At 45.8% G+C, this 13,409-nt stretch overlaps 1 protein-coding gene across 1 annotated transcript in view; it reads right to left on the bottom strand.

The window, feature by feature from the left end:
* Positions 1–6,121: 6,121 nt before the first annotated feature.
* The window catches only part of MTHFD1 (methylenetetrahydrofolate dehydrogenase, cyclohydrolase and formyltetrahydrofolate synthetase 1), a 61,205-nt gene continuing 53,917 nt past the window's right edge, over positions 6,122–13,409 (bottom strand). Inside the window, exons 26-28 of the mRNA XM_040412747.1 lie at positions 10,601–10,753; positions 6,772–6,876; positions 6,122–6,248 (exon numbers count right to left, since the gene is read on the bottom strand). Coding sequence (XP_040268681.1) covers positions 6,787–6,876; positions 10,601–10,753 — 243 coding nt within the window. The 3' untranslated portion in view covers positions 6,122–6,248; positions 6,772–6,786. The remainder of the gene's footprint in view (positions 6,249–6,771; positions 6,877–10,600; positions 10,754–13,409) is intronic.

Raw genomic sequence — 13,409 nt, forward strand, 5'->3', positions numbered from 1 at the left:
TATACTTCTCACAATTAGATTTTAGGATACTTTTAAAAATAACCCATTTTGTGGCTGTATTTTTATTTTTGAGGACTTTGTCCCAGTTAGTCAGGCCTATGGCCTCTCTTAGTTGGCTAAATTTAGCTTTTTTGAAGTTTGGCATTTTTGTTCCTCCCTGAAGAAACACTCTTCCTGCTCCGTACAGTATTCGCTCATCCCTAACACCAACTATTGGTCTGATTGGACAGATAATCTGTTGGTGTAATATAGACTAATGGTAGGTTCACACCTCTGTTTAACTGATCAAGGCAGGCTGTTCCGGCAGAGAATAGCCTGCTAGAGTTCAGTGGCCTGAGGAAGAGCAGAAGCGCGAAACAGCCATTGCTACGCATCACTGCCTGTGTGATATTCGTCTTTGTCCGCCCCTGCCTGTTTTATACAACCCATATGTGTGGGATGAAATAAAAGGAAGATTTGTTCGGACTACTATAGTGAGTGCTGCCTAATTTTTTTTCTTGGATAGGTTCACACCTGTTTAACTGATCAAGGCAGGCTGTTCCGGCAGACAACAGCCTGCCAGAGCTCACCAAATCCGCCCTAGACAGATACTGCCATTCACCTCTTGACCCTATAGACTAGAATGGAATCTGGCTTCCTTCCAGCCAAAATGCTGGCTTTCGGCCAGACAAAAACTGTTGCACGCAACATTTTTTGTCTGGCTGAAAACCGGCACTTACGCCGGAAAGCGCCCGGATCCGATGATAGACAATGGAGTCCAGCAGTGAATGTGAATATCCAGCTAAGGTTTTAGTGAAGTCCAGCAGGCTCTTCTCTACCGGAACAGTTAAACAGAGGTGTGAACCTACCCTAAGAAAGCAAGTAGGTTTTTAATATATGTGAATGGGATGAGTAGTTGTAATTACACTGCGCCACCGCTGCGAAGGAGATAGTGCACAGATCATTTTGAAGCAGAAGCAGCGCTAGCACGAGGGCCACTACCCCTTCAAACAGCTGACCAGGGGTGCCGGAAGGGGTGATGTTGATGCTGATGACAAAATCCTGTGCTTCCACCGTACGTGTACAGCAACGCTAAAGCCATGGCAGGTACACCCTGCTTCACTGCGCATGTGTCAGAAGTAGAAAGCCTGGTCCTGTTAAAGGGATTGTGCAGGATTACAAAAAGAAGGCTGGTTTCTTCCAAAAAACAGCCCTACACCTGTCCATGGGCAGTGTCTGGTATTGCAGACCAGATCTATTGAAGTAAATGGGGCTGAGCTGTAATATCACACACAGCCTGTGGACAGGTGTCGTCACGCTTTGGTGTGGGAGGGAAACACCACACCGAGCATAGGAGGGAAGGGGGGAACAGGAAATCAGGCCTGAGAACTAGGGAAGGAAGATGGACACCTCCTCGTGAGAACCCTAACCAAAATCCTGACTGACTACCAGTATGAACAGACCCCAGAGGTAGGCGAGTTCATACGCAGGATTACCTAGTCCTATAGTACCCTGGTACTAATGGCAGGGACGAGACTACCTGTTCCTCCAAAATGAAGGACGAACAGGAGTCTACTTCAGGCCTAATACAAATAATAGGGAAATGCAACACACAGAACCCAAACAAAATACGAAAGGGAAAGGAAAGACTTAACTCCAAAGAGGCTATGGGAGCACCAGGAACAGCCGAGATCCAACCACAAACAATCCACAGAAGCTATAAACCGCACAGCATAGTGGGAGAAGCAACTATAAATAAGGAAGGTTAAAATGACCACATAAGCAACACCTGGAGGTAAGGAGTGTGGCCATTACCAAAAACAACACAGACACTTATTGATCCACAATGAAAACCTGTCAGATCAGACCACGTGTTGCCAGTCTCTCAGATCTCCTGCTACTCACTGTCTCGGTACATCCGTGACAGGTGTGGTGCTGTTTTTGGAAGAAAGAAGCCATCTTTTTCTAGTCCTGGATGACCCCTTTAATAACCTGCTAAATGTATATAAAGCACAAAGAAGAATCCAGCAACTGTATTGTTAAGAAAACATGTACGGGAGGTCTGTCAGCTTGACCTTCGGAAATGTTATCATGAACTTTCCAGAAGTTGAGAGAAGACGCTGAGATAGTAGCGAGTATCCAGATAGAGGGCAAAGTAAAATCTCATCTTACAGACCTGAGCTCTGTTAAAAACGTTCCCCTTGTGGTCTAAAAGCTGTCTGTAATATAAAAGTTGTCCAAATCAGACAATATTGTCAAGATTACCCTATAATCGAAAGGATATGAGGACCTTCCAACAATCCACCAAAAGCAGATGTCAGAGTGAAGAGAAATCAGGCATGTTGGATTTCAACATCTGATCCTTGTTTTTTTCGTCCCTATGTTGGATTTCAACATGCCTGATCCTTGGTTTTTATGTCCCTATGTTGGATTTCAACATGCCTGATCCTTGGTTTTCCTGTTCTTATGCTGGAGTTCAACATGCCTGATCCTTGGTTTTTTTGTCCCTATGTTGGATTATAACATGTTCGATCCTTGGTTTTCTTTCCCTATGTTGGATTTCAACATGCCTGATCCTTGGTTTTCTTTCCCTATGTTGGATTTCAACATACCTGATCCTTGGTTTTCCTGTCTCTATGTAGGATTTAATATGCCTGATCCTTGGTTTTCCTGTCTCTATGTAGGATGTAACATGCCTGATCCTTGGTTTTCCTGTCTCTATGTAGGATGTAACATGCCTGATCCTTGGTTTTCCTGTCCCTATGTAGGATTTAACATGCCTGATCCTTGGTTTCCCTGTCCCTATGTAGGATTTAACATGCCTGACCCTTGGTTTTCCTCTCACTATTGAAATAAACTTACACCATTGGCTAAGTCATGCACATTTGTGGTGGAGTTGGGAGAAATGGCAGTCAGCAACTTTGGCAGTCATTCATGATGCCTCTTCTGCATCTTCACCAGGCCACTGGAGGTGCAGACTAGGACTATCATAGCAGGATTAGGATTTGTACATGTTCCATTCATGCTCTCATTTATCTTTATATTACTAAACACGTCCTACTCCCAACACTAAACTGTTACTAAGAACTTTTTGGAAATGGATGATGTGGTCTGTAACTTTCCTTGAAGCTTTCTCTGGAGATCTTATTCTTGGCAGCTTCCATCCTAGAATACTGATAATAAAATGTCAAGCAGATGTCCACCTGTGAGGCATCAAAAGTCTGCTGCAATTAAAGACGTCCTGCAGCGGCACAAGGGAACAAGAAATAAGCATAGAAGATATTATGATGAGCAGCTCAGTCTAACCACGATTTACCGAGGAATAATCAAGGCGTCAAGACATGACATGTAACCAAATAACGAGTGTGTCCTTCACGGGAGAAGGTCATTGCAGCTTCACATTGCACTAAACTGTTTACTAAGGAAGGGACATACCTTGCTACAACCAAAGCCCTACATATAATACATCCTTCCACATGGACACAGTATATCCTCTCAACAGCTATTGCCTCCAACCCACCTTACATATGCACACTTGGCGCCATTAAGTATGCATGCCCCCTGGTACTGGCTTAAGGTGCATTTAGACGCACCAATAATCGTCCAGAATAATCGTCCTCTGTCACTCTCTGCTATTCCACTGCCTGGTACTGTCAATCCAAGTAGCGAGGGAGTGGCTAGCCACAGAAATAAGTGGGTTGGGTGCAACAAAACCAATGGTGACGCCCTCACTGCACCAAAGGCATAATTTCCATATTAAGAAAAAGTATCATAATTTAGACCAACAAAAGAAAAACAGCGTCTTAATCGTTATAAAAAGAAAAGTTATGCAATTTTATATTATACTTTGTATTTCATTGCCTTCTCATTTTCAAGACCTGTGCTTGCTTTTATTTAAAGGGGCATTCCAGGACTTTGTTATTAACGGCCATCAACATATGGTTTGTGAGGGGTCTAAGACTTTCAACCCCCTCCAATTAACTGTTTCAATGTAGCTCCGGAGCAGACTTGACACTGGGGGTCATTTACAAAGACAGGTGTTTTACGCCCGTTTTTGATTCCCCCTGCTCTGCCGGAGGATGCTCCTAATTTATGACGAGGCACAGCACACGCTGCGTTATAAATTAGGTGCATTCATTGGCAGTCTGTTCACTGGGAGCAAAAAATGACTCCACTCTCTGGGTGAAGTAGATTTCGCCAACATTTATGCCTATTTCCAGGCATAAATGTTAGTAAATTTGCCAGGGACAATGTTTCGGCCCCTGCCACTCCCAAATGGTGAAAACGAAGTAAAAACGCCCGTGCAACAATATATTGTCCAAAGGCATTTAAAAGGGGTCTTTCAACTTTTTTTATGCCAAAAACTGGTGTAAGGATGTTAGTAAATGACCCCCCATTGTGTAGTGGATGGAACTGGTAACTGCAGCGCTGCTCCCATTTACTTCAATGGGAGTGGTAACCCGCTGCATCCACTATACAATGGATGGAACTGTGTAATTCCGGCACCACACCTACACTGAAATAGCGGATTGGTGGGGGGTGTTGGATCTCCACCCATCAGATTCCGATAGGTCATCAATAATAAAATCCTGGAATACCCCTTTAATTGTATACCTGCAAGGACTGAAAATCTGTCATGTGATAATCGCACCACTGCTGGGCTTCTTCCTGCGTATGCCCTAGTGGTTGCAATCAGGGGCAGAATGGGAATTTTAAGTGGCCCTAAAAAAAACTAAAAGTGGTCCCATGTTGTAGGGGGGTCCAAATTGACAGAAGGCGAGACAAAAGGAAGTAGGCAGGGCCTGCAATACCATAGTGCAGAACATAATACCGCCCTGCAGAACCAAATACCACAGCACAAAATACTGCCGCCTGCTCATAGTATTAAACCGTAACATAGTGCCATGGGGGCACCTGAGGCCGCTGACCAGATGTATACGTGCCTGATGCTCCTACATTAATTATTGCTCAGAGCATCAGATCTTTATGTTCCTGGCTGGCAGCCATGAGAAGGGCTCGGGTAGACCCCTAGCATCGGCCCACTGGAAAATTTCCATGTAGGGCAGGGGTGGCCAACCTGTGGCTCTTGAGCCACATGCGGCTCTTTGCTTCTTCAAGTGCGGCTCTAGCTGTGGCGCCGGGAAGCAGTCAGGCCGGCTCACTCTCCACCCCATGTTCAGATCTCTTTTCCTGATCGGGCCCTGTTACTACTTTGCAGCTCCAGCTCACTCTCCGCTACGTCCTGATGCACACAGTGTGAGAACGTAGTACCTGGAGACACGCACTATGACCGGACGTTGTGCTCATCAGGTCACAGTGGAGAGCGTGTCAGACCTGCAGAGTAGCAGGTGCCCAGTGCCTGATCAGGAGAGGGAAGAGATTTTTTTTAATTATAGAACTGAGCATGGGGTCTAATCTAAGCATGGGAGGTTCTGATTTGAGCATGGGGGGCATGTCCTGATCTGGGCAATGGGGGTCTGATCTGAGCATGGGGGGGGGGGGGGGGGGGGGAATCTGAGCATGGGGTGTCTTGTTTGAGCATGGGTTTGTCAAGTCTGACCATGGGGTCAGATCTGAGAAAGGGGGAGATCTTAGCATTGGGGGGCAGATCTGAGCACTGAGGGTCTGTTACTGGGAGTCTGATTTGTGTTGTCTGATCCGAGCATGGGGGTCTTATTTTGGGGGTCTGATTTGGAGATCTGATGAGGTTTGGGGGTCTTATTTTAGGTCAGATGAGGATTGGGGATCTGATTTAGGAGTCTGATCTGAGGTCTGATGAAAAATGTTTTTTTTCTTTTCTTCTCTTATTTTTCTTTGTTAAAACCTAGGTGAATCTTGTAGGGTGAAAAGTACGGTGATTCGTGTGTAAATGTGTAGCTTGTGGCTCCTCGTAGTCATACGTTTTTTTTTTTTTTGGCTTTGTGTCTGTAAAGTTGGCCACCCCTGATGTAGGGTCTATGGCCAGTCCGCCCATGGTTTCAAGTAAAATTACACGTCTTACCCCAGCACAGCATGAAATACGCATAAAAGTTAAAAAGTAAAATAAAAAAAAAGTTTAAAAAAAAACAAAAAAAAAACACACTCAAACACAAGCGACTTCTGTAAAACCATCAATTTATTATCATTCCTTTTGACAGGTTGGAAATGCTCAAGGGGAAAAATACACTTAAAACACCTTTTACAAATACGATCGAGTAAAAAGATTCAAGCGGCAGAATCTCATTGGCAGCTCCTCCACGGCGTCCTTGAAGATTCTCCAGCGTCACAGCCTGGGAGCAGAGTAAAAGAATTTTAGTAATAGTTCCAGCATAGCCCTTAAAAAAAACAAAAAACTAGAATATGTTACACCCATGAGCGTAGGGATGGCATGTGAAGCCGACTCTGATCCATGACGGGGCCCAAAGGCCTGTCTACCAATATTATACATGGCACATGGTAGGTGGGGATCTCTGTCACAGGTTTTGCATTGGGGGTCCAGCAGCTCCAGATCCAGAGGAAATAATACGAATTGGGTTACATCGGGGGAGCATGCATGGAAAATATGCTGACAGAGGGTCCAAGCGCCGCCGCTCCATTCAATTTATGGGACTGCCAGAGTAGAGGAAAGCTGTACTTGGCAATCTCCTATATAGAAGAATGGAGAGGCCGCGTACTCGCTCCTTTCATTTGCAGGCTCGGGACCACCATTCTCATAATTTTGAGCGGTCGGACCTCCACTCATCAGATACTTATGCCATTATATCTTAGGACAACCCCTTTAAAGGACCAGCTGGAAGACATCCGTGGTAATACCTGTGATGTGTGACTTTAAAACAATCCATTCACTTGCTCCGTTACGGGATCCAGATCGATGTCGTAGAAGCAGGGTCTGGTGGGGAGGCCGGGCATCGTGCTCATCTATAGGAAACAAGAGCTACGTCAGTCTGGTCCTGTATTTAGAGAATCCTCAGGCTCGTATATCTTTTCAGATTAAACTAGAGATCGTTTAATATATTAGGAAATTTTATTGCAAGCAATTTCCTAATAAACATCTATAACGTGAATGGCTCCCTTAAAAGGCATCTGTCAGCAGTTTTGCACCTATGACACTGGCTGACTTGTGCGCTTGGCAGCTGAAGGCATCTGTGTTGGTCCCATGTTCATATGTGTCCGTATTACTGAGAAAAATGATGTTTTGTTATATGCAAATGAGCCTCTAGGAGCAACGGGGGCGTTACCGTTAGACCTAGAGGCTCTGCTCTCTCTGCAACTGCTGCGCCCTCTGCACTTTGTTGTGCCGTTCTTCTCTTAATATGCCTGGAAATGTATGCATAAATTGACAATTGGGCGTCACCAGTTAGGGGGTCTGTCCCCTCAAAGCCTGACATTGCCCAATCAGTGCTGACAAACGCCCAGTTGACAAATTTATACCCAAATATTTAGGAGGAATAACAGAGTAACAACACAAAGCAGAGGTCTAATAGTGGACGCTCCAGATTTTTTATTTCAAGGGGATTCATGTAGTTACTAAAACAAGAAGTGAATGGCGACAGGTCCTTAAAGGGGGTTTCCCATCAGAATGTATTATAACCCATTCTAAAAGAGAGGATGGAGGTTGTAGTCCCATTCACTAGTGAAAACCCCATTGAAATAAATGGGTACTTTGGAGACTTCACCATGGGTTGTCCAAGATTGAGAAAATAGGTTTAGAAATAAGGATTTGGTCCCCCCCCCGCCTTAAACAGCGCCACCCTCGTCCATGGTCTATATCTGGTATTGCAGCTTGGCCCTAATTCAAGTGAATGGAGTGGCGCTGCAGTATCAGACACAGCCCGGTTTTACAGTAGTAAGAATTATGGGCTATTTAATCGTTTGGCCAAAACCCAAGCAGGAGACGCATCTTAAGGACTCTTCTAGCAAGATGGAAAACATTAAAGTAATTAATTGGGGAAGCAAATCCTTAATCCAATGATCTCATCCCATTTTATGCGCGCACTTCACGCTTTCCTCTGCCGGTCTCTGGCCTTAGCTGACAGACTGCATCATGGTGTGAATTATGACACATCACTGAGGACTGTCGCTGGTTTATTTTATGTCGCTGTGATTTGTAAGGGTTAAATATTTACTGCACGGAAATACAAGATGCAGAAATGGTAATAATGTACAATCAGTCTATAAGGGGCAGACTTAAAGACATCCCATGATTAATGTAAAACAATCAGATATCATATAGTACATGACCATCTCTAACAAAGCTAGAACCAGCCCTGCACCTCACATGGCTTCAGAGAGCTCCCCATTTATTGCTTCAATTGCTTTGCTAGGTTCGCTTCAGGCTGGCAGCTCGGGGGGTGTCCTTTCTGCAGCTCTCTCCCTATCTCAGCTCAGTGGGGGTCCTTTCTGCAGCTCTCTCCCTATCTCAGCTCAGGGGGGTGTCCTTTTTGCAGCTCTCTCCCTATCTCAGCTCAGTGGGGGTCCTTTCTGCAGCTCTCTCCCTATCTCAGCTCAGGGGGGTGTCCTTTCTGCAGCTCTCTCCCTATCTCAGCTCAGGGGGTGTCCTTTCTGCAGCTCTCTCCCCATCTCAGCTCAGGGGGTGTCCTTTCTGCAGCTCTCTCCCCATCTCAGCTCAGGGGGTGTCCTGTATGCAGCTCTCTCCCCATTTCAGCTCAGGGGGTGTCCTTTCTGCAGCTCTCTGCCTATCTCAGCTCAGGGGGGTCCTTTCTGCAGCTCTCTCCCTATCTCAGCTCAGGGGGGTCCTTTCTGCAGCTCTCTCCCTATCTCAGCTCAGGGGGTGTCCTTTCTGCAGCTCTCTCTCTATCTCAGCTCAGGGGGTGTCCTTTCTGAAGCTCTCTCCCTATCTCAGCTCAGGGGGTGTCCTTTCTGAAGCTCTCTCCCTATCTCAGCTCAGAGGGTGTCCTTTCTGCAGCTCTCTCCTTATCTCAGCTCAGGGGGTGTCCTTTCTGCAGCTCTCTCCCTATCTCAGCTCAGGGGGTGTCCTTTCTGAAGCTCTCTCCCTATCTCAGCTCAGAGGGTGTCCTTTCTGCAGCTCTCTCTCTATCTCAGCTCAGGGGGGTCCTTTCTGCAGCTCTCTCTCTATCTCAGCTCAGAGGGTGTCCTTTCTGCAGCTCTCTCTCTATCTCAGCTCAGGGGGGTCCTTTCTGCAGCTCTCTCCCTATCTCAGCTCAGTGGGTGTCCTTTCTGCAGCTCTCTGCCTATCTCAGCTCAGAGGGTGTCCTTTCTGCAGCTCTCTTTCTATCTCAGCTCAGGGGGGTCCTTTCTGCAGCTCTCTCCCTATCTCAGCTCAGGGGGTGTCCTTTCTGAAGCTCTCTCCCTATCTCAGCTCAGAGGGTGTCCTTTCTGCAGCTCTCTCCTTATCTCAGCTCAGGGGGTGTCCTTTCTGCAGCTCTCTCCCTATCTCAGCTCAGGGGGTGTCCTTTCTGAAGCTCTCTCCCTATCTCAGCTCAGAGGGTGTCCTTTCTGCAGCTCTCTCTCTATCTCAGCTCAGGGGGGTCCTTTCTGCAGCTCTCTCTCTATCTCAGCTCAGAGGGTGTCCTTTCTGCAGCTCTCTCTCTATCTCAGCTCAGGGGGGTCCTTTCTGCAGCTCTCTCCCTATCTCAGCTCAGTGGGTGTCCTTTCTGCAGCTCTCTGCCTATCTCAGCTCAGAGGGTGTCCTTTCTGCAGCTCTCTTTCTATCTCAGCTCAGGGGGGTCCTTTCTGCAGCTCTCTCCCTATCTCAGCTCAGGGGGTGTCCTTTCTGCAGCTCTCTCCCTATCTCAGCTCAGTGTGGGTCCTTTCTGAGCTCTCTCCCTATCTCAGCTCAGGGGGGTCCTTTCTGCAGCTCTCTGCCTATCTCAGCTCAGGGGGTGTGCCCTTTCTGCTGTAGCTCTTTCCCTGTAACTGCCATTGCTAAAGATATGGCTGGTGGGAGTTGAAGATTTAAATTGAGCATGTGCGACCACCTCAGTGAGGTGGACAAGAGATAAGGAAAAGAACAAACACCAGGTGGCGCTATACAGATACATTTAATTGAATAACTCAGTGGCTATACAAAATTTTTAATTACATGCAATTACGAAAGTATTCAGATCCAGGTGCCGATTTGAAAAATTTAGATTGTGTTTCAAGGCACTGCCGCTTTAAAGGGGTATTCTGGCTGGAGCACCTTATCACCTATCCCAGGGGTCAGCAACCTTCGGCGATCCAGCTGTTGTGAAACTACAATTCCCAGCATGCTCCATTCATTTCTTTGAGAGTTCTGAGCACAGCAAGTATGCATGCTAGAAGTTGTAGTTTCACAACAGCTGGAGTGCCGAAGGTTGCCTACCCCTGCCCTATACTGTGGATAGGGGATAAATATTAGATTGGAGGGGGTCCTACCACTCGGTCACAGAGAATGGGAACCCTGTACCCTGCGGGGCCCCTCGAAATGAATGGAATGGCAGGTTGAGCACTGCCGCTCCATTCCTCTCTGTACTCCCATAGACCGAAATGGGGCTGCAGAAGGTCAGCCTGCTGTTCCATTCATTTTGAGGGGCCCCAAGGGATACCAGGGTTTCCGCTCTTGTGACTGGTGTGGACCCCAGCAGTAGGACCCCCATCTAATACTTTAAAGGGCTATTCGTACATGGACATGGTTTCTTACCGTTCCGACCAGTGGGTACAAGAAGCCGGCCCCGACGCTGGCTCTTATGTCTCGGATAGGCAGGACAAAGCCTTTCGGTGCTCCTTTCAGTTCTGGGTTATGAGACAAGGACAGATGGGTCTTGGCCATACAGATTGGAAGATTTGCAAAGCCCTGGATATGGTGCAAAGAGAGGACAGATACAAAATGGCATGAAGTGATCTGGTCAGTGACAATGGAGTTGTCCTGGAAACAGCAGAAGCTCCGATGAACGCGCTGTATGGGTTACATGATGCAAAGGGATGACTCACTGGCTCCTCATCGACCTCTGGTGCCGCTTTCAGCTAATTATGTAATTATCCAAGTTAATTGTTATTATGAAAGACACATTACTGGGTAAATCACTTAACATTCATGATAGATGTCCAGCTCGCACGCTGATTAAAGGGGTATTCCGGTTACTTTAAGTAGAGGGGATAACTATTAAGGTAAATACCTTAGATTGTGAGCCCCGGTGCAGACAGTGTGATGTAATGTCTGTAAAGTGCTGCAGAATATAGAGCTATATAAGTGCGTATAATAAATAAAATAAATTCACACTACAGTATGTATTTTACTGTCTGCAAAAATTACAGATGATGTCCATGTTGCATCCGCTTTTTTTTTTGTTCTATCTTTTTTGCAGGAATGCGGAATGGACACACGGATGCGGACAGCATAGGGTGTGCTGCCCGCATTTTCTGCAGCCCCATTGAAATGCTTCCAATCCTCAAAAAATGTGGATCAGATGCAGAACAAAAATACAGTTGTGTGTATGGGGCCTTAGATTGGTGGGGTCCTCCTACCGTTGGGACCCACACCGATCACAAGAACGGGGGCTGCCGCTCCATTCATTTCTATGAGCGTTCCGGAGATAGGCGAGCGATGTACGCGGCTATCTGCGGAACTACCATAGAAATGAATGGAGCGACCTGCCGTTCCGTTCATTGCAGGGAGGTACGGGGTCCCGTTCTTGTGATTAGTGGGGTTTCCAGTGGTAGGACCCCAACCAATCTAATAGTTATCCCCTATCCTGAATATAGAGGATAACTTAATGTAACCGGAATATCCCTTTAAGGTGGGGCTACAAGTAGGTTTTGGTGGCGTTTTTCTGCACTTTTGCGTTTTTAGTAGCTTTCTTTTTATTTTTTTTATAAAAGGTAAAAATGCTGGCTCCAAATGTCATTTGAAGATCTATGGGAAATATGAAATGCAGGACACACAAGTACTTTTTTGCTTCTTTTCAAAGCTGCATGCTGGAGTTCTTGGCAGGGTTTTTTTAAATTATTTTAGACATTTTCTGTGTAGGGGAAAAACATTACATGGACAATTTGCAAAAATACAGATGGACAAAAAATAAATAAAAATACAGCCCCCAAAAAGATGTTGGTAAGAACTGTACATGTATGGAACCTTATAGGGTTAAACTCGGTTCATATTCACAGTATCGTAATGATTTATGATGCCGTCAGTTCCTTCCTGATCATAGCTCTACTGTACTGATATCATTGTGTGAGTACAGTACAGCGGACCTTTGGTCAGACAGGAACTCACAGCATCATTAACCGTTACAATGCCGTGAGTTCACCGAGAGAACTAGCATTCGGTCTGGGACATGCAGCCTTTACAAGGAGTACCTAAAGAGGATAATCCCTTTGATTCTGCTAAAAACCAACTGTAGTTTCAGGTCATGAAAAGCTAACTGTGCCATTGAATCTAATGATTGTCAATATGGATGCGTGTAGCATCTCACCCAGAATGCTTAGATGAGTGACGTAAAAAGAATCCAGGAGAGGGTTGTTTCAGCAGTGTAGTTTGCTGAGGCACTTTTTCAAATTGTTTAACGGCTGAATTTTTTATGGAATGGGAGAGAGGTTTGGTACTGAGACTTGCCATTCCCTCCCCTAGCCCATTTGGTAGTGAGACTTGCCATTCCCTCCCCTCTCCAGTACACTACTTCTGTTATTTTGAAAGTGCCTAGGTGAGGTAACCACTGTCACTGCCAACCCCGACCATACATACAGATCCTGAAGGTGGGCTCCGATGTCATTAAGCTCCAGGGGAAGGTTTTAAAGTGGATTCATTTTCAGCATGTGCATTCTTGACTACCACATGCAAATATCCGACTGTGAATCAAGCAGAGTAGATTCACAGCCGATGCAGACCATGCATTTCTACAAAACCTGGCAATCTGTGACTCGGGGACTGCTGTGTTACGGCTATGTCATAGTATCTAGCCTTTTTTTGTCTCCAGTCCTTTATAAACGGGACTAACACAACACTAGAGCAGAACAATCCAAAAGAAACAAGTTCTCATGTGGTTTCTGGATCTCCCTTCAGCAGGCAAAAGCTATTTTTTCATTGTCAATGCATGAGGACAGAGTGCAGGCTGCCATAAACAGCAACCAGTGCTGAATTTCCAGCCATGCAAGCTTATTACAGTGCAGCTTAATGAGAGCAGCTGTAATCATGTAATGCATGCATAGTAATGAGAAATTTCCATAGACTCGTCTGTAAGCAATACATCTGGTGCCAGAATCGGACTATTAGACAGAAATACACGGCATCGCGTAGACGCTGCTCATCTATTCCTGCTGAAGCAGCCTGTCACATACTGTTTTTGCAGGAAATGCTTTTTCCTATGTCAACCACTGATTGACTGACATCTATTGTACCCTCACATTTGAAAAGGATGTTCTTCGGCTGCTGCAGTGTGTATTATATAGGTATTGTAAAAGTACTGGAGGGGGTTTATATTTCACCCCGATTGCTCAGATAGGTGAGATCTGTA

This window comes from Bufo bufo, chromosome 11 (genome assembly GCF_905171765.1).
Source record: "Bufo bufo chromosome 11, aBufBuf1.1, whole genome shotgun sequence".
Classification (NCBI taxonomy): Eukaryota; Metazoa; Chordata; class Amphibia; order Anura; family Bufonidae; genus Bufo; species Bufo bufo.